At 38.8% G+C, this 21,342-nt stretch overlaps 1 protein-coding gene across 3 annotated transcripts in view; it reads left to right on the top strand.

Moving 5' to 3' along the window:
* The first annotated feature begins 308 nt into the window (after nt 1–308).
* Nucleotides 309–21,342, top strand: part of DENND1C (DENN domain containing 1C) — a 37,980-nt gene continuing 16,946 nt past the window's right edge. For all 3 annotated transcript variants that reach the window (XM_087925908.1, XM_087925909.1, XM_026711585.2), the window contains exons 1-9: nt 309–493; nt 2,369–2,433; nt 4,664–4,707; nt 7,966–8,015; nt 11,580–11,699; nt 15,136–15,205; nt 15,323–15,403; nt 17,558–17,647; nt 19,659–19,709. In XM_087925908.1, the coding sequence (XP_087782034.1) occupies nt 477–493; nt 2,369–2,433; nt 4,664–4,707; nt 7,966–8,015; nt 11,580–11,699; nt 15,136–15,205; nt 15,323–15,403; nt 17,558–17,647; nt 19,659–19,709 (588 nt within the window). In that variant the 5' untranslated portion in view covers nt 309–476. The remainder of the gene's footprint in view (nt 494–2,368; nt 2,434–4,663; nt 4,708–7,965; nt 8,016–11,579; nt 11,700–15,135; nt 15,206–15,322; nt 15,404–17,557; nt 17,648–19,658; nt 19,710–21,342) is intronic.

The raw sequence follows: 21,342 nt of genomic DNA, 5'->3' as shown, positions 1-21,342 counted from the left end.
TTTTTCCTCTCTCTTTTTTGCATGCATGCACACACATTTAAAAATAAATAAATCTCTGGCTTCCACACAAGCCATCAGCTATTAAACACCATTGCACCTATTTAACTGTACAACATTTTTGAAAGAAGATAATTATTAAGAAATAATTAAGAAGTTTGCTTGGCCTTCAAATCTGTTGTGATCCTAACTGAAGAGCAAGAAAGCAACGATATCCACCAAATGCAGCAGAAATGGACCAAAAGAGTCACCATACCTCCTCTGTCCCTTGCTGAAGTTTTCACTCTGCAGTGAACTAAAGCCGTCACAGGGTACAAACTTCCTCTAACAAAAAGCCACAAGAGGAAATGCTGCATTTTGAAACCTACCAAACTGAGCTCTGGAACAATTGTTAGTTTCCAGAGGTTCAACCTGGATGAGAAGGAAGATTTTCATTCGGTGCTTCAGTGAGATAACGGTGCTGGAATGAGCCAGGGACAATGGGATCTCGGATCAAGTAAGACCTTGGGACAGGTTCAAGAAGTAGGGGTTGGGGTTGGGGTGGCCTATCGTAACGTTCCACTCGCGTTAAGTGTACTTCAGTTTTACTTTTGCAATGCAGAAGTCAGCGAAGATCTCTGGTCTCCTGATCTGTTGGGAAATAAAAACATTTTGTTCCTCCAAATGTCGCAGGTGGTCTATCTCATCAAGATTCTTGGCAATACGTAAGAGTATGAAATAGAACAATTCTTCCATGCTTTATTTTGTTGGGACCTTTGAAAATAGTTGTTATCCCGACCTACATCTTACAAAGGCTCTTGCTGAGTCAGCCATATAATGTAGGAAGACTGAGGTTTCCCCAGAGCACTAAAGGTGAATTAGGTGGTACATGGCTAGCCCTCAGAGGCTGCTAGCTTGTAAAAGTATTTGGCTCACGAAGTAGTAAGATTCTTGAAGATACGGAACTGATTTTAAGAGCTCAGAAGTGGAGGTAGGTAGCATCACAGAATGGAGATTGGCAGTTACACGTGAAACTGCTTTAGGGTTTTTTTCTGCTCTGCTATCTAATTACAATAAAACTGTGTCCTGGAAACACATTTTTTTCTGGTCTCTCTCTGTGACATTACTTTTATTTTACCCTGTGAGTGAAAGGGAGCTAAATACCTTTAGCTATTCCAGTGTCTTCTGTTCTGGCCTAGATTGTCTTCAGAAAAATTGGGCTTTTTTAGAAGTTCTTTTCGCTGATTCTCTGATTCTTTTTGCCTCAGGGGACTGTATAGAAAATAGGGGAAAATGGGATAGAAAGAAATGTAAGCCTCCCTCATCTTTATGGTGCCAAACCCAGTTGGGACACCACTGTCTGGGATATTGTTCACTCTTCCTTTTTGTTGTTGTTGTTGTTGTTAAAACAGTAACTTTAAAAATTGCAGGAAGTGATGGCCTTACAGCTGTCTTTCGAGTGGCTAAGGTTCTTACAAATATGGACATCTGATCAGGGAATCCCAAGTCTTCTGCCACCAGTATAAAGGAGTGACTTTTTAATCAGGACAGGTGCAGACTGGATTAGTTCTGTCTTACACCACCATCATATTGTCAACTCCTGAGTTGGAAAAAAAAAAACAGCTGGGAGGATCATGCAGGTTACAGTGTTAACAGTACAATAGGTACCTACCTATTAGCTCTGTGAGGTCACCCACACAAGAAACACAACTAGGAATACTACTTCTGTGTTTACTGTAAGGTTACATTAAACAGAATCTTGCAAGCATTTCTCCCCTCCCCTCTTTTTGGTCTCCAGAAAATTGGGGAGGCCCCTTCTGAAATGCTTCCCAAGACCCTCTCCGTCTGTGGGCTGAGATACGTTTTACATCTCTGCAGCTCTCCCTCCTGTTTCTCAAGGCCATTCTCACATGCCAATACAGTAATATGCTGCAGGGAGATCTAAAGTAAGACTCCACTAAAAGGGCTTCCCCAACTTGGTGTCCTCCAAAGAGACTGGCCAATGCTGGTTCTGGCAGGAGAATTATGGGTAGTGAAATTATGAAAATCTAGTTATGAAAGTATGTAGTCTGGCAAAAGATTATTTCCATTATATGCCTTTATCTTGTTCCAAGACAAGATTCTCTTTTAGATTCCCAATATAAATGCTATATTCTCTAAGTTCCAGAGGTAGGATTCAAATTTTTTCACTATTGGTTCTGTGGGCGTGGGTTGGTGGGCATGGTAGGGGAAGGAGACTGTAAAATCTCCAGGCAGAGGTGGTATTTGACGGTTCTCTGAACTACTCAAAATTTCTGCTATCGGTTCTCCAGAACCTGTTGAATACCACCTCTGCTAAGTTGATAGGGCTTCTGTGTTTTGCTACTGAATCCACTGGTTTTTGTTTCCCCAGGGAAAAACCACAAAAAATATTTGATCTGTTCTTTGAAGTTGCTCGTCCATCACTTGCAGATGATGGTAAGTCTCCATTCTGTTAGATGGTGGTCTTTTGGGGGGAATTTAACAGTAAGTGAAAATAAAATTATATACATTTGTGTGGGAGATTTATAGTACAGTCTGAGATAGCCCTTGATTACATATGTGGGGTGAAAAGAGCTGGATCAAAATTGAAGCTTTTTTTACTTTTCTTAAAAAAATCTGCTATTGTATCTTTGTTCTAATTTACAGTATTATCTTCTTCACACATCTTATTACCCTATTATGCAGTTTTGTTTTGTTTTGTTTTGGCATAGGATGATGTGTAAATCCACCTACTATTATGGTCCATGAAAGTTACTTTTCATGGGGCAAGGAGCCACACTTTAATAAACAGAAGATGCAGCCTCTGAAGAACCCAGAGAGTGTGGTTGGTGATAACAAGGCTTAGCAGAGTGGATGTCAAGGTTTTTATAACCTATTAGATTTAAAAGGCCAGATTAGGGACAGATATTCAAGGAGAACATCCATCTATCTATCAAAAATGACTTGATGCATATGAACAATTATTATTAATCGATATTAGTATTGCCCAATTCTGCACTGCAGGCAAATACCAGAAGTTGCATAAATAAATTCATTATAGAGGATTAGAAAGCCATACAAAAAATTTTCTGTCTAACAACACCAAGGAATAATTTATGTCGCTATTTGTATGTATTTATTAAACATATGTTTCTATGTTGCAACAATCAAAATCAATTCTCAGCGCTCATATAAAAAAATATAAAACGAATCTCATGAAAAATTAAAAATACATTACAAAAATTCAATAAAAGATGGCAACAGCAACTCAAAATCAGGGCGGGCCCTTGAGGGGCTGGGGTGGTGAAGGGTCTTTAGGAACTTGCAGAAAATCAACAAAGAGACAACCAACCTAATCTATCCCTAATATTGGTGCTGCAACAAAAAGCATCTCCATGCCTCCTCCCTCCCAGAATCTCCCAAAAGTGTGGGACTTACAGCAGTTTTTCTAATCAGCAGGCTGAAGTGGGCTGGAGTTGGACCCACAGTTTTAGTCTTGCCTCTCCTTTTCCTACCTTTTCAAGGCAATGGCAATGTGGCTCCTCATTTCCCAGCTTTGAAGGTTTCTATCAGCTGTCTCTTGCCCTTTGATTGGCTTTGGGAGAGTTACAGGGTGGAATTAGTGCCTTAAAGCATGCAGAAGTTTAATCACCCATTTTGCCCCTTAAGCCCCACCGCCTCCCCTATGGTCGCCCAGTGGAAGTGCCAACTGTAGTGGAAGTGAATATTTTAGCTGCTTAAGGGAGAAAGAACAGGAGAATGGCAGGAATCAGTGGTAGCCCTAGAATAACTTCTGGCAATTGGTGACTTAATTAAACTGTGTAGTTAGTCTCCCCCCGACCTTTACAAAACTGTTCTTTTATTTTCCCCTCTCCCACCCCACTGAGATTTGGTGTCTACTTTTCTTGGCATTTTGATATAATGGTTGAAGTGCTAGATCAGGGGTGTCAAAACAGATTTCTTTGAGGGCCGGATCAGCACTGTAGTTCTCGTCAGTGGGCCAGCCAGAAGGGGGACATGTTCATGGCCAGTTTTCAGCCTGGCAGCATTTTGCTGGCCAAAACGGGCTGCATGGTGGCCGCGCGCTGCCCCCCTCCCCCGCATGCCCCATTTTAGCCAGCGAAGTTCTTCAGGAGGCCATCCAGGCTGAAAATGGGCCGCACAGGGGCCATGCACACACCCCACCTCGTTTTGGCTGACAGAGGCACCGCAGGCCGGTCCTTTGCTCTTTCTAGGCTGTCCCTGTGGCCCAGATTTAAGCACCCCGCAGACCACTTTCAGACCATGGGCCTTGAATTTGACACCCCTGTGCTATATTAAAAGCCAGAAGGTTTTTAGTTCTAGGCCTCCCTTAGTCGTAAAAGCCAGCAGGGTCATTTTAGGCCAGGCACATTCTTATATAAATTAAAACACACAACCCAGTTATTAATACACCTAATACTTGAATCAAATTCCCATCAAGGCACAGACTTCCTAAGGCAGCGGCGGGGGAAAGAGCCAGACCTTCAAGGGCCATTTAAAGGGTGATAGGGTGGGGGCAATTTGAATCTCCAAAATGTAGAAATTGCAGGGGAAAACCACAGTCTGGATAACATGGAAAAATGGGAGCTAGAACTTGCTTTCATTTACAATAAAATGGTTACGTCTGGGTTCTGTATATTGACCTCAGTTCTGTTTTTATGTGCAGATCCTCAAGTGCGTAGACAATTCCCACTGGACTTTGATGACCAGGTCTGCCTCCTTTGTAGTTTCTACATAACACTCCTCTCAAACTTCTTTGCCTTCCAAAACTCAAAACAAACTTATATGCCACTTTGTTCTGCTTCTCCTTCTGTAGTTCTGAAATCCTGTCTTATCATGAATATGCTGAATGCTAATACATGCTGGCTGTTTCTTTTTTTTCCTGCCAGCATGAACAGCTAAACTGTCTAAAGCTCATGACCTCCTCAAAGAGCCAGGTTTTATAAATTAAAAACTGCCCTGATTTGCAATCATGGAATCCTGAATGTGTATCTGTGCACTGTATCTGTGCACTGTGTAAACCTCCTACTTGATAGGATACAGGTCATAAACTTGGAAAATAGCCATTTATATTAGGAAGCTAGCTTGCATAGAATCGTAAGGAACATGCTCAAGGTAAAATTGGAGCTTGGTTGGAATTGTAGCATATATAAATTGGATAAACCTTAAGCTGTTAGCAGAGAATGCTGTCCATGAAGTAGGTACAATAAAGATAGTAACTTAGTCATCACCTTCTCTATCTTACTAAAAGCCTGATGTAAATCCCTCAATTGACCCAAGCCAAGCTTGACAACAAATTCACTGTCAATAGGTTCATACGATGTCAACCAAGGCACTTAGCAAATTAAAACGTAATAGGAGTGAATTAACCAAGTAGAGTGATAATAAACGAGATGACAGAAATGAAAAGAGATACACTGTGTGTCTGTGAAACTAAGAGAAAGGGAAAGGACGAAACCTGAGTGAAAGTGGTCAAATCTTAAAGTGGAGTTGGTGAAGGTGCAGATTTAATTAGGAAAGAAAGGACTAAAACTGCATGTCAAAAAAAATGAACTGGTGCAATCTAGATTGTTGTGATCGGGTGTAAAAGCAGTTTTAGAGAATGGTGAAAACAGAGGAACTAGAGAAGAGATATGGGGGACTTTATCCAACACTCTCAATGAGAGATGCAAAAAAGTGGTTGCGCTATTTGGGATCCAAGAATCAATGAGAATAGAGATTACTTGGTATGTGCTTAAAAAGGGATTTTTTTTACATAGCTTAAGTGTCAGTCTAGTCATACGAACATATGCCAAAGCAGTTTGATTAAATCTAAACAATTAATTGACTTGATTGTTTATGATGAAATCTTGAGAGATTAGTGAAGGATACAAGGGTGACAAGAGGTTCTGGAATGAGATGAGCAATTCTTTGGCAGTATCAGGAGTGGTTCTTTGAAAAGGAAAAGGAAAGAAATTAGAATAAAAATAGAACAAAGGCAGGAAGAAAGATACAAGATTAGTCTCTCAACTGAATGGAATGGAGATGAGAAAAGATGTTGAAACAGAGTGAAACAAATCATGTTACAGACAGACACCTAAGTATTTTGAGTTACAGAAATTGAAAGTATGAAAAAGGATCTTTGTTTGAAAATAAAATTGCCGTGGATACAGAGGAAAATACACATAGGAAAATGGTTGCTACCAAAATCAATTTGGAAGTCAGTAAAAATATGTTAACAAGCCTCAAGCAATTATTAGAATTGAAAATAAAAGTGATGAAATTGTTTAGGATGAAGTGAATAGATGTTGAAAGGGGTCCTTTAGAAATTAGTATGGGAATAGTTAATTTCTACAAGAATTACAATGATATGGGAGACTTCCGGTTTGAGCTTCTTCGGTGACAGACAGAAATCCGCGATCGTGAGCGGTTTTGGTCTGGGCTCGCCAATGGAGTGCCCCGAGCCGGCTGGTTTCGGGGCTAAGCCACCCTGTAGAGGTGGTGAAGAGGGGGGAGACTGCCAGCAGGGTTGAGGAGAGCCGCATCTCTGCTCCTCAGCTGGCCATTACTCCCTTTCCCGAAGGCGGTTGCAACGGTGGTCAGAAATGGCCACCACAAAGAAGAACTCAACCGGAAAAGAATGTGCAGGAGGAAGATAAGAAGTGAAAGTTCTGGCTGGGTTAAATTGCAAAAGCAACAACTAAGGTACCCTGGAATTTAAACAAAAAAAAATAACATTGTTCCCAAAGAAGATTCTGAAGCAGCGAAGGAAAGTGAAAAGGGAAATGTTTGGTGTTTTTTTTTTCTTTTCTCCCTTTCCCTATACTGACAACTAAGAGACTTAAATAAGAAATCGGAAAAAAAATCCGCTTTGACATCAACAGGCAATTAAGCTGAAAATAAAATAAAATGTCTAAGGGATAATAAAGATTTCTGGACACTAAAAAAATTTTATAAGCAGGAAAGGAGAGAAAAAGAATAAAAGGGCAGGATCTGGAAAAAAGGGAGGAGACTGCCTGGAATTAAAAGGAATCTACAGTAAAACTTCAACAAGACTTCTAAAAGATACATTTTAACTGAAACTTGACAACTAAATAGTAGAACCCCAGGAAGAGAAAGTGAAAAAAAGCAAAAAGAAACAGCTTGTGTGTATTTGGATTACTTGGTGATCTTTGGATTCTTGGTTATTGCACTTGAATGACTAAAATCAATCGGGTGGTTGTTTAAAAATTTATACAATGGCACTACTTCTGGATGAATTGAAAATGGAACTTAAAAAGTACAAAGAAGATGCACAAGAAGGGAAGGGTTCCTTTGGCTTCATTTTTCAATTCTTAGAAATGGAGATTTGGAACTATGAGAAACAACAAGAAACGTCTGCAAAACAAGAAGACTGGGACAAAGAAGAAGCCATCTTTAATGAACAAGTAATTTTATGTGGGGAAGAAAAAGGAAAGGGGGGAAAGAGAATGGAGAATTTAAGACTTAAAAAAACAACCAAACAAAAGAAAAATAGTTTGAAAAATAAATATAATATTGGAAAGCAACAGAAGAGGGGAATACAGAAGAGAGAAATAGAGGTAGAGAGACAAGGGGGTAAAAAGGGGAGAGAGAAGAAGAGAGGGAAGAAGGAAAGGAAAAGAAGTTACAAAGGACAGAAACAAGATATAGAGAAATATATAGAGTGGATCTCATAACAACACAATCCTTATGATTTTTTTCCTGAGGGAGGTACGACTGGCTGATGAGGGCAACCTATAAAATATACAACATTTCTTTGATAAAATCTATAGGAGTAATCTGTGGTATTCAAATAATGTACTCTGAATCGAATTTAGTGCAGTAATTGGGAATTCTTTCCAAGTAATCAGGGATAGGTTTGCATAATATTCCATATTTTATGCAAGTGGTTTCCTGGTTATGCTTTCTTGTGCTTCTGTGAGACACTGTTGAGACATAATGATCAAAGATATTTCCTTCTTCTTGTAGGAATCAATCCAGATGCTACCCAAGTTTTGCTTCCCTCTTGATATAGAGAGGTAAGCAATGCGAATTTTCCAGTTGATAATGGATATTCACTTTAAAAATATGAAAAAGATGCTCTGTTATGATTTAAGTTCGTTGAGTTTTTAAATCAACAACTGTTTTAATAGAGATTTAATGAGCAATCTTCTGCCACTAGAAATTTTTGCTTTGTGATTTCTGCAAGCTGGCCACTCTGCTTTTTCTGATATATAGATACATCACTTGGTCTCTTTGCCTGTTTATGCTTCGCTTGATGGTTCCCAAATACATGTGTGAACCAGGGTCAGGATTTAGCAGCCTAGGGCAACAAAAGGTTTGAATGTTGCCTTTACATTCAGCTCTAAATTAATATTGTAGATGGACTCCTGAAAATCAGATGGTGAGATTGAGGAGGAAAAGACAGAATGCTTTAAGAGTGCATAGGTCTTTGCGCTGATAAGATGATCTAGGAACAGAACAGCCCTATTCACCATGCAATAAAATTCTTCTTTGTAAAATGACTTGTCACCCCAAATTATCCACTGACTAACAAAACCAATCATTAGATCAGACCGAGAATCCATAAACTCAATTTACCTGTTGGCCGTATTACAGCTGTATTAGCTAAAGATCTGTATGCTCAAAAATCCAATTATGCTGATGTGCCCATTAGCTAATGAGGAGCTGTGTAAACCAATGAGTAGATCCATGTGCTCCAAATCCCCATTGATTCAAGGCACATACTACCACCAAATACCCCCAGGATCAGAAAAGCAGGCAGCAGTAGCCTCTGTTTCTATACCGTTTAGCTTGCTTCCATCTGCTGACATGATTTACCCTCTTAGGGCTGACAGACAGTGACTGGCCTAAAGTCATCCGGATCCATCTAGAACTCACAGCCTTCTGGTTTCTAATCTGATACCTTAAACCCCTGCACCAAACTGTCTTTTTCTATACATTACTAACTCCTTAAACTGGCCCTAGTGTGAACCGATCTATATTGAAACAAGCTGCATTTAGGGAGAAACAAAATATTCACAATGTCTTTTCCCTGCACGAATGCGCTGTATGTGTGCTTTAATGCCTTAAATTCTATTGGCAGTATTAACATTAACAATAATGAAAAAGAAGATGTAGTTGTTCTCTGATCTATTGGAAATGTCACTGTTTATCAATAATTCTGTTAAGAGACAGAAATCAGTATCTAATTCAGGCAAAATCACATTACTAAACCAGTGGGAGAGCATTTTAGATTTGGGATAAAAATCTTCATATGATTGCTAAATCACATTAGAAAAATAGAAAATAGTCTTAAATTTTGGTACTGGTTATGGTCTTCTCGATTTTCGTAGTCCAGATCAGGTAAATTTAGTCTCCCGGGGTCATTACTGATCTTAGAGCAGTAATTTTTTAAACAGGAACTAAACTAAAATAAGGCCTTCTGTGAAGAGAACGTTTTCATCCACTGGAAGAGTTTTCCACCTTGCTAACTAGACTGAGCTTTGCCTACTTCCATTCTGCTCGACTGAAAAGAGATAGTTCTCATTAGGATAGATTGTTCAATCACTCCTTGCAGGAAGATATGTCGACACTTTAGAAAGGGTGCTTCCTCTGTCTCTAATGAGTCATTATTCTGGTTTGGAGGCATACTCCCTCCCCAGAACTGAATGTAGGGAAGGGGAAGAAAGAAGAAAGCTCCTCCCAGAGTGGGGAAATGTTCACCTCATAAATATTTTCCAGTTGAAAGAATGAAGGGAAATCTCCCCTTTCAAGCCAGAGTTGGGGAAAAACTACATTAAAAGATTCAAAGAGAACAGGAGAGTGGAAGTACTGTAGCAAGTAAGGGTTCACTGGTGACTTCCTACAACCAACCTCAATGAAAGCCCATGAACAACTTGGAAGAGAAGAATCCTCACCTGCCAGAAACTAATATTCACTGGCAAGCTGCTTCTACATAGTGTCACCAAGAATAACCACCACTGATTTTCTTTGAATGCCGTTTTAGCCATTCACTCTCAACTCATCTTCTACCAGTTAATTACATAGCAGCTTGGCTCACAAATGGTATTGTCATCTTTTGGGTTATGGTCTAGCAAACCCATGCTCCATGCTATCCTCCCTCTGTAGTTTCCAGAGTTCTCAGACCAATTCATTTGATTGCTTGGGGAAACTTGGGGGATTTTTAAAGGGCAAAATAAGTGTCATGATTTGAAAAGAAAAGGTATCTGTAAAACTTCAGAACCACTACCATCCCAATCTAGCACACTTTTATCTCTTCTCCATCAATACTTACTGGGTCCATCAATTCAGGAAGAAGTGGAACCACTGCAGAACCATTTCCCCAAATCCCACAGACAGCTCAGACAGATTCCATGATTAGTGGTATTAAACAATGCTCAGAGATCTAATAGGAGAAGAATGGGTAGATCTCCAAATCCCCAAATTCCTCTATAAGTCATCCACAAACACTGCCAAAGTTTTATTTATCCCACTGTGAAAAAAAACATCTTTTTGTATGTCTTGAATTGTCATTTTTCAAATTTCTTGGTCCTCAGCATTATGGAACATTCTTCCCATTATTCATTTTCTTTACATTGTGCATGATTTTATAAATCTCTAATGAAGGCATGTCCAATCTTTTGGCTAGCCTGGAGCACCCTGAGTGAAGACAAATTGTCTTGGGCCAAATATAAAATATATAACACAGTTAATGTATGTAAATTACAAACTTCCTTTATTTTTTTTAAATATTTTTAAAAAATCTTGTGGGGCTGCAATACTAGCTGTCCAGGGCTACATGTGACCCACGGGCCATGGGTTGGACATGCCTGCCCAAATATGTTCTGTGTAGGCTTCTCATCTGTATCCAGTTTAGGTGGAAATGCATCTCCTACATGAAGCAGAAATCACGTTTCCATTTCAGCTTTGTTCAGAATTCACCTAAATTTGTAAAAAACTCAATTGAGCAAAGAAGAGAGTATGCGTACTGCTTTTGTTCCCTTCATTCTCCAACCTCCACATGTTCAGCTATAAGTTTAAAAAGGAAGTGGGTTCACCTTGGCTTGAATGCAAATGCAGATCTCCGTGTGAGCTAAGACTCCGTTTCCTGGCATTTTCTTGTGGCCAAAGGCAGCAGAAAAACAAATGGTCAGGCCGTCAGGGCTACTGGCCATGGAAGCTTTACTCCTCCTAAATCCATGGATCCCAGGTTGGGTGCATCCCTGGGATTGTGCAGGAGAGAATTTCACTCACCGCCCCCAACATTCCTATCCCAAACTCTACCACGCTTGTCCCAACCTGCTAAACTGGAATTGTCTTTGGCAAAGAGCAACTCTCTCCCTGCTCCTAGTTGGAAAAACCTACATATATGCATGTATGTTTTTCTGTGTGCCTATGTAGATGAAAGGGAGAATGGGGGCACTTATCACTTCTGCATATAATTTACCCATGAATTAAGGAATATAATTAACATAACAAACTAGGCAATACCTACAACAATTTATGCTGTGATAAGTTGATCAGCCTTTGTAGGATGTTGGGTTGCTTTCTTCTCCATCTTAATATCTCTCGTTGATATTATTTCCCCATTTATTTCCAAGGGCTAAGGAATGCCCCACAGTCCAGCACTTCACTTTCGCCCTCACCGACATGGAGGGGAAACAGCACTTTGGCTTCTGTCGACTGGCCATCGGCTTCCGAGCCTGCCTGTGTCTACTCAGGTACAAGGGACCCCTCCTGGGTGGGAGGTCTCAAGTAAGTCCCTTCTAGAAGCCCTCTTGAACTACTTGAGCATTGTGGAAATACTCTATTGGCTTGATGGGAAGAAAAGATTCTACTGAAAATGCAGCGATAGAGATACATCAGATCTTTCTTTCCAATCTTCCTCTTGGTAGGGGAAATGGGGTCATTTGTCTTCTGGATAAATCCTGAGTTCACTGGTGCAAAGGTCTCCAGTTCTCTCTTCTGGGTTTTTGGCTGCAAATGAAATATACTTTCTCCTTAGATGGAAATCACCAGGTGGGTATCAGGCAGAAGGGATTCATTTGCAGACAGTACAAAAAGAAGCATTCCAGAAAATAAGTCATAATGCTAAGAGATTATATTATGATTCCACAATTTTGCCACCTGAAATCTTAGAATTTTGGATGGATGCAATGGCAGTGTTCACATAATACTGTTAACCAAGCAGTTTAATGATCATGTCAGTATATTTTAAGTTTCATTATCTTAACCTTGGGGCTGGAAGCATGGAAGCTTTAACATATTGTACAAATCCAGCTCATTTGATTCTCAGAAAATAAATTTAATAAATGGCTTAAGCACATTGAGTAATTGTTAGCTCTCTCTCTCTCTTTCCCCACTCCACCTTTTGCAGAATTGTGCTGCTTTGAGTGTTTACAAATTCTTTCTCTCTGTAATAAAATTAGCCCATAAGATAGCAATGAGTCTTTGATCTACAGAACCACAAATGAGGAACTTCCGGTTTGAGCTTCTTCAGCGACAGACCGAAACCTCGTCTCTGTGAGGATCCAATCCATGCTCGCTGATGAAGCGCCCCGAGCCGGCTGGTTTCAGGGCTAAGCCACCCCGTAGAGGTGGTGAAAAGAGGGGAGACTGCCAGCAGGGTTGAGGAAAGCCGCATCTCTCCTCCCCAGCTGGCCATTACCCCTTTCCCGAAGGCAGTTGCAGCGGTGGTCAGAAATGGCCACCTCAAAGAAGAACTCGACTGGAAAAGAATGTGCAGGAGGAAGATAAGAAGAGAAAGTTTTGGTTGACCGGGTCAAACAGCAAAAGCAACAAATAAGGTACCCTGGAATTGAAACTGTTAAAAAACAATAACATTGTTCCCTAAGAAGATTTTTAAGCTGCAAAGGAGAGAGAAAAGGGAAAAGATTTGGTTTTCTCCTTTTCCTATACTGACAGCTAAGAGACTTAAGCAAGAAATTGGGGGGGGAAATCCACTCTGACATCAATAGGCATTTAATTCTGAAAATAAAAAGTCAAAGGGATAATAAAGATTTCTGGATAATTAAAAGCTTTTGAAAACAGGAAAGGAGAGAAAAAGAATAAAAGGGTAGGATCTGAAAGAGAGGTGACTGCCTGGAATTAAAAAAGAACTTACAGCAAAATCTCAACAAGACTTCCAAAAGATACATTCTAACTGAAATATCGCAACGAAAACCCCAGGAAGAGAAAGTCGAAAAAGAAATAAGAAGATATAACTCGGGACTATCTGGATTACTTGATGATTTCTGGATTCTTGGTTATTGTTTTGAATGACTAAAATCAATCGGGTGGTTGTTTAAAACTGTTTAAAATGGCTCCACTTTTAGAAGAACTGAAAATGGAACTTAAAAAGTACAAAGAAGATGCACAAGAAGGGAGATGTTCTTTTGGCTTCGTATTTCAGTTTTTAGAAATAGAGATTTGGAATTATGAGAAACAACAAGAAATGCCTGCAGAACAAGAAGATTGCGACAAAGAAGAAGCCATCTTTAATGAACAAGTAATCTTAGATGGGGGGGGGGAGGAAAGGGGGGAAAGAGAATGGAAAGTTTAAGATTGGGAAAAACAACTCAAAAAAATAGAGTGAAAAATAAGTATAAAATCAGAAAGCAACAGAAGAGGGAAATGCAGAAGAGAGAATTAGAACTAGAGAGACAAGGGGGTAAAAAGGGATGAAGATGAAAGGGAAGAAAGAAAGGAAAAGAAGTTATAAAGAACAGAAGCAAAATATAGAGAAACAGGGCCTATTTAGAGATAATGGGTGAAAACTTAATGGAAAAAGGGATTCTGCAAAGGTACATAAGATAGTATGGTTATATTAGAAGCAGAAATAATTTTAGAAAATATGAAACAATGTATGATTAAAATGTCTGATAAAATAGCTATCGTAATTCAGTGGAATGCTTGTCAATAAATAAATGTAACAAAAGGTATATTTAATGATTTATAAAACATATGTGAAGAGAAACAAGGGAAAATTAATTATGGAGATTAAAAGTGTTTTTAAAGAAGTATGATATTTAATTGAAAAGAAGTGTTAAAGATGTTAAGCTTTTAATGATTATTAATGATAGAACTGAACTGGAATGGAATAAGGGTTTATAATTACATATATTTACAATCTTTCTTTTTTTTAAAAAGAATATAGTGTGTATTATAAGAATGTACCAAGCAGAATTTGATTGGAAGTTATGTATTATGTATTATATTGAAGGTCATAAACTTAAGGTATATATTAAAGTTTAAATAAGAGTTAAATTGATGTAATTAAAAGATATAAAGGTGTCATACTCCAGTTAGTAACTACAGGAGAAAATTCGTTTAATGAGAAAAGATAATATGAAATTGAAACAGAACAGACAAAAGTATAAATATAATGATTTGAATTGAGATGAGATAATCAAAATAAAATTGAGAAAATTAAAAGAGGGGGAAAAACTATATAGAAAATGTAAAATAGTATAAGATATGGAATAGAATACAAAAAGGAACATGAAATTGAGTTTTGTGTCTGTATAAAGAAGTTCAAGCTGGGACCATGCTATTTTCAAAAAAGATGTTTTACTTGTATTTTGTATGTGTGAAAACCCAAATAAAACTTCATTTTAAAAAAAGAACCACAAATGAAATACTTCCTAAAACCATATAGCTTGTCATGGTCAGGAGGGGTTTATGAAGCAGACTTATACCGAATTGGAATTGATCCTTTGTTTCTCTAACCAGTAGTGACTATTGAGGACAGGATTACTGTTGAAATCATTGCACTGTTTTGGTTAACATTATTGTGTGAACACTGCCATTGCATCTGTTGCAACCATTCATCAAGGGTTGATGAATGCAGGAAACAGAAACAGAAAATTGTTTTTCTGCCATCTTGTGGTTGTATTTTTAAAGCATACATATGGTAAATTAAGGATTGGCAACTCAATACCAGCCCCCTTGGTATTTAAATTATAATGTCCATAAACCTCACTCAACCTATCCAATGGTGAGGAGTTATGTGACTTATAAGTCCAAAACACTTTTCTCTACCACCTAAAGAGGCTTTGATCTGATATGGGCAGAGTTCAAACCAGAAAGTGTATGGATATAAAGGCATGTATTTATGAAAAAAATTATTTTATATACTGCCATTGTTTCTTCCTTCAGTTACTTACCTTGGTTTGAAGTTTTCTACAAGATCCTGAACTACATTGCAGAAAACCTAGCCAAAGAGCAGGTAAGAATAAGCACTTTGGATCCATTCCAAGGTGAGAGATGCCTCCAGAGACCCTCATTCCCCTTATTGCTCTTCCTAGCATTTTCGTTCAACTTCTACCTTTATCTTCCCTGCCAGTTCACAGAGCTGGACGAGTTCTTATCTGCATTGTATTTGTACCCCGTGCCCAGCCTCTGCAGCCCCATCACCCTTGAATTTGTAAGTATCAAACTCACCTTCAAATCTTACTTCCAAGGTGACAATCCAAACACGGTTGCCATCAGTTTTTAATCACTTTAAACAGCAGTGTGGGAGTTGCAGCAGTTCAGCAAGTGCAATTACATACACAAGCCAAATGAGGATGGCACCTCGGAAGAAATCAGTGGTGAGTCAGTATATGCATGAGGAAGAAAGGTAGTGTATGCATTCTGAGATTCTAGAATCAGCTGGAAGGAGGAGTTCCACAACAAGTTTAGGGATTTAATCTTTTCTCTTTGATCCTATGAAAAACTTTCCATTGATCCGGGAATGATACTAATGGAGGGAGGTCACTTTCCATTTGGTAAATTTGAAGATTAAATCCTCTTGCCTGTTAATCGTCATTGTTCCCTTAGCCTACCATTGTACTTTTTAAAAAAAAACTTCTGCTTATTAAATGCAAATATACATTCATCTCTAGAAACCAGGAGGCTGTGGGTTCTAGTCCTGCCTTAAACATGAAAGCTGACTGGGTGACATTGGATCAGTCACTGTCTTTCAGCCCAACCCACCTTGCAGGGTTGTTGTTGTGGAGAAAATAGGTAGAGAAAGAACTATTAGATTTGTTCACTGGCCTGATTTCTTTATAAAAATAAAGGCAGAGTGAAGAAAACATTTAAGAAATCTCCAGCAGTAAAATAAAATATCCTTTTATAAGCCTGGCACCTTATAAATGTATGCTTTATTATTTACTGCTATTCAACTTTTAAATTTAATTCACTTATTACATTTATACACTGCCTAGAGTCATTGGATAGTGAGATGAGTGGCATATAAATTAGATAGACAGACAGACAGACAGATAGATAGATAGATAGATAGATAGATAGATAGATAGATAGATAGATAGATAGATAGATAGATAGAGATGGTGGGTGGGTGGGCAGGGAGACAGACAGACAATACAGGCTACATTTAAAAAGTGAGCACAAGTCAAGCACACCTGGAGAGAAAAAAGAACACTACAATGGCTAATAGTAGCATCATGGCAAATTATATTTTTTCACATTGCTGGTTTATTTACTCCAATTTTCTGTCTACAGATGTCTAGTTTTTGTTTTGAACATGTACATTTGGAACATTAGGTGATTCTTTTTTGTCCAGTAGAAGCGGGAGGGTTTCCTTTGCTGGTCCCTATAGCATTTCACTCATTTTCCAGACAATTTCTGAGACCAATCTTATCAAGAAACTAATCTAACAGTTTCACAATTCCTTCTAGTTCAGTTTTCTCTGCTTTTATAAGAGCATTGCATCTTTGTCTAGCAATAAAAATGGATACTTTCACAACACAGAAAAAACATTCCTTATAATAGTCTGTAGAAAAGACCCTCCACAAAGGCAGTCAGAGATAAAATTTCTCGCACCCATTGAAGTTTGAGAATGAAACGTTGTAAGAGTGATGGGATACAACACCTGAGTAGTTTTATTCTGGTCCAGATAGGAAGGGTGTTTCTGTTTTAAACTATTTAGCTTTTGAAAAAGATCTTGGAATTGATCGCAGATAGAATATAAACCACTAGTATGATTTGGCTGCAAAAAAAGAGGTAAGAATAAGTTAATGCTCTTTTAAGAAAAATATCATTTTCCTATCAAGGGAGTGATTTTTCACTGCTCAGCCGTCAAGTATTATGTCTAGTTGTGGACTCCATCCTAAATTAGTAAGTAAATAAGCAAGTAAATAAGTAAGTAAATAAATAACATGGCTTCTACACATTAGGAAGGATCCATTCAAACCAGAATTGGTTTGGTGGAGTGCAATAAGAATAATCAAGGGGCAGGAAATCAAGTACTAGGAAGAAAAATGGAAGGAACTGGGAAAACTTGATGTGAGGAAGACTGAGAAGAGTAATGCTAGTATGCTTAAAAAAATCTGAAAGTCTATCACACAGAATATGTTTGTGGTTGTTCGCTTGCCATTGTTTCTGAGTGCAGGACATGAAGCAACAGATTCCAGTTATAGAAAAGTGGATGCTGAATGCATGTTAGGAAGTTTTGTAACAATGAGAGACGTAGTAAGTAAATAGCTCCTTCTGTGATCTCCATTTACTAATTGCCTCTAGCTCAGAATACTAATCCCATCTTTTCTTCATTTTCAATCACTTTTTGTTCTGTAAGGACTCAAAAGCAACTAAATTGAAAATTTCTACTGAGACAGATCTGAACAGGCAAAAGAGAAATAGAGATCTGGATACTGGAACAGCATTGGTAAGTCACAATCTGATATCTGCTATGGTCTTACTTGTGTTTCCTTTGTTTATGGAAATTATGTCACTGTTGCTGTGAAGGAATAACTGCAACCTCCAGGTATGTGCAGAATTGGCTTTACCAGTTGAAGCTGCATGTGAAAGAAATCTTATTCCCATTTTTAAGACTTACCACAATAAACATTTGTGAATGAAAATGAGGAACAAAATGAGGAAGATTCTAACTCAATTCCAGAAGTTACGTTGGCACTCCTCCAGCTACTTTTGTTTTTTTATTTGCATTTTTAGCATAACAGGGTCTTTTAAAAATGAGCATAACTCAGTTTCCAGATGCCATTGAATTAAACTGTCCTGCTTTCTAACAGGAAAGCCTCTTGAGTTATGGGAGTTACATTCCAAAACATCTGGAGACCATCCAGTGGGGGAGGGATCATCATACTACCAGCTTGTTCTCATCCCATTCTGTTGTATGCATGGAGTGTGCCTAGAACTGTTTCCGCTTTCTATTCGGAAGGATCAAATGCTGCCTCTGAGGCCCAGGAGCACATTTAATTATGGGTGGGCAACACACTTTATGGCCTGCATGAGAGACAGCCCATAACTGTATAGGCTGTATCTTATGCAGGCCAGAAGGTGTTGCCCACCCATAATGTAGCTCTTGTGTTGATGACCTCAAGGAAATCGACTAAAAAAATATAGTTCAGGTTTTTTTAAGTGCTTACTTAATTTGCAAAATGTTATTAAGTGTATAAAGCAATTCATTTCCAGCAATGTGACTCTGGGTGGTGCAAGTATAGAACAACAGAAAAGAAACAATAACTCCTCTGCTGTAAAGAAGGAATGTGGGGCAAGCAGATGTTCTTGGGAGAAGACAGACCCACAAGTAATCCACGCCTGTGTCATATAGAAAGTGATAACCAGCTCATTGAATTACATCCAGCCTGTTGGAAGCCGCTGCAGTTCACAGAGCAGCATTGTCACATGGACTTAATGAGACGGATTCATTTGCAATGCTGTGTTTTGGACCAACTGAAGCTTCTGGATGGTCTTCAAGGACAACCCCACATAGAGCATGCTGCAATAGTCCAAATGGGTGCCTTTTGTGTTATCTTTATCTTTACTTTTTTTAAACTTCAAAACAATGCTGCTGAGAATTAGCTTCACCAACAAATAGCAATAGCACTTAGACTTATATACTGCTTTATAGTGCTTTACAGCCCTCTCAAAGCGGTTTACAGAGTCAGCATATTGCCCCCAACAATCTGGATCCTCTTTTCACCCACCTCGGAAGGATGAAAGGCTGAATCAACCTTGAGCCTGGTGGGATTCAATCGGCCAAACTTCAGTAGGAGTAGCTTGTAGTACTGCACTCTAACCACTGTACTACCGAGGCTCCATATGATGGCAGGCTGACTTCAGAATGCTCTAAAGTTTTCGAATTTGGTTCTGGGGTGGTTTATGGGCTGCAAATCACTGTTCCTTGTGTTACATTAAAATCCATAATTGGTTTCCATAGGTTTATGATTTAATAAGTGTAGTTTGGGGCAAAGGTAATCTGATTGATTGCTAATTTTATTGGACAGCAACTATTTCCTCAATCAAAATTATGAGGTACAATTTAGGAATGAGGGGGAAATATGCCTGCAATTTCTTGTTCTTTGGAGATCTAGGAAGAAAAATTAAATTGGAAAAATAATGTACAATAAATAGAATTTCAAATATACCACTCCTTATGAAGTTTTTCTAATTAAGTTGCAATATCCCATGTCTCCATTTTATTAGAAATGAATATTGTAAGATCAGTCACAAGTATTGTGGTATAATGTGGCATGCAGTCTTCATTGGATTCCTTCTATTTACAATCTAATAGATTGTTACTTGCATTAAGCGATACCACTATTACCACCTTTCTGCTTCTGCATATGGCTACCCAGAGTCTTCTGGAGCAGGCAGTCATTACATTGCAAATGTAAAAGATTAAATTAAACTAATTAATTGTTTCTCTGTTCTAGGCTTATTTCATTGCCCCTGATCCTGGCAAACTGCCCACCATCCCTGACAATGTAAGTTATAACATTGCTGTCACTTAATATAATACCTTGCTTGTATGGACAATTTCCTTCTGTAAGCCAGAAGCCCTCCCCCTCTTGAAAGACCCATAATCACAAATCTGCAGGGCTGAATGTGATTATAGTGTGGAAGTCACTGCACATGTTTCTCTGTACTATTTTTTAATTGCATTTTGGGTGCTTTCTCAACTTTAGGAAATCCTGGAGTTGAAGTCTATCCATCTTCAAGCAGGCTGGCTGGCTGGGGGAATTCTGGGAGTTAAAGTCCATGGTTAAAACCACTTTCCTTTGCGATGGTGGTTTGGGGGAATGTTCTGTTTTGTTCTTCTGCAGAAGTAATTGCATAAGGTGAATCACTGTAAATGCAACAAACTTGTTCCTCCAGTCCAAGCCAATTCAAGATGGTGCTTTCTGGCTGCTGGTGGTGGGTTGTTTTTTTTTAAGTATTCAACTGGTTTGTCGAGAGGAGATGGGAGCAGCAGGCAAGTAGGCTCTCTGCTTAACTAAGATTAAATTAACCTATTCTAATTATTACCTGCTTTTAAGGCTATTTTTCTATCATATCTTAGTCTTCAAATTTTAATTTTAATTTTTAAACCCTTTACATTTTTGAAATTTTTGCAGTGTGATCACTAACCCACTTTTAGTTATATTTCATCTACGGTTTAGCTGAATTTATAAAAAAAGCCCGAGCTGGGCCTCAGCTGCAGGAGGGCCTTGCTGCTGCTTCTTCTTTGTTGTTGTTGTTCTATGGATCTTAGTCCTTTAGCTGGAAGTCTAGCAATGCCTAGCTTTGATATGATTTCTCTTATCTGATTTATTCTATTTTTATCCAGTATTTTTATTATTTTATCATTTTTATTTACTCATGTTCCCTGCTCTGTTGGGAGGGCCGGATCCTTGGTATACTAGTGAGGAGCTCTGCCATTGTTTACATTAGGACTCGTTTCTTCTCGATTCCCAATTCCTTTTCCTCTGGATTTAGGACTTATTTCAGTGACTAGATTCTATGCTATATTACACAGCTCCCCCTCTATTGTGCTACTTAATATAATGAAGACAAGGAAAAGGAGCAGATCTCTCACTGACCCGGTTCCTCAACCTTCTCTGAAGCAATCCAAGATTGAGGACTTTGTTTTAGCTCGGCCTCTCGGTTTGAAAGCTCCTGCTCCCTTTTGTCTGGCTGCTGCCTGTTGTCGCGATCTTCCAACAGTTGAGGGCGTCGCCCCTGAGTTGAGAACAAAGACTTATCTAAAACTATGGCCCCCAACCAATCCTTAAATGAGCCCACACTTACAGAACTTTTGGCTCAGCAATGTTTCTTGGTCTCAGAAACTACAGCGAGCATTCAGCTCCAGCTCGATAAAATATTAAGTACTTTGAACTACTTAGTTTCCTGGACTACCAGTGGGAGCCCAGGGTTGACCACTCGGCAGCCTGATGCGACGGCAGGGTTCTCCCTGCCAAGCCTCAGCAAAAGCACTGGCCAGTGTAATCCTACCAGTAATTCAAACTTTACATCTTTTGATGCAAACAGTCACCTGGTCTTACAGTCAAAACAGGTGGCCCTCATCATTAATCCCATTAATGGCAACTTACCTCACTGGGGTTCAACACAGCTGGCGAG

This window comes from Pseudonaja textilis, chromosome 2, assembly GCF_049901715.1.
Source record: "Pseudonaja textilis isolate UNSWEBS1 chromosome 2, rPseTex1.2, whole genome shotgun sequence".
NCBI lineage: Eukaryota > Metazoa > Chordata > Lepidosauria > Squamata > Elapidae > Pseudonaja > Pseudonaja textilis.
Note: the sequence above shows the minus strand (reverse complement) of the source record. Positions and strands in the feature narration are given on the sequence as shown.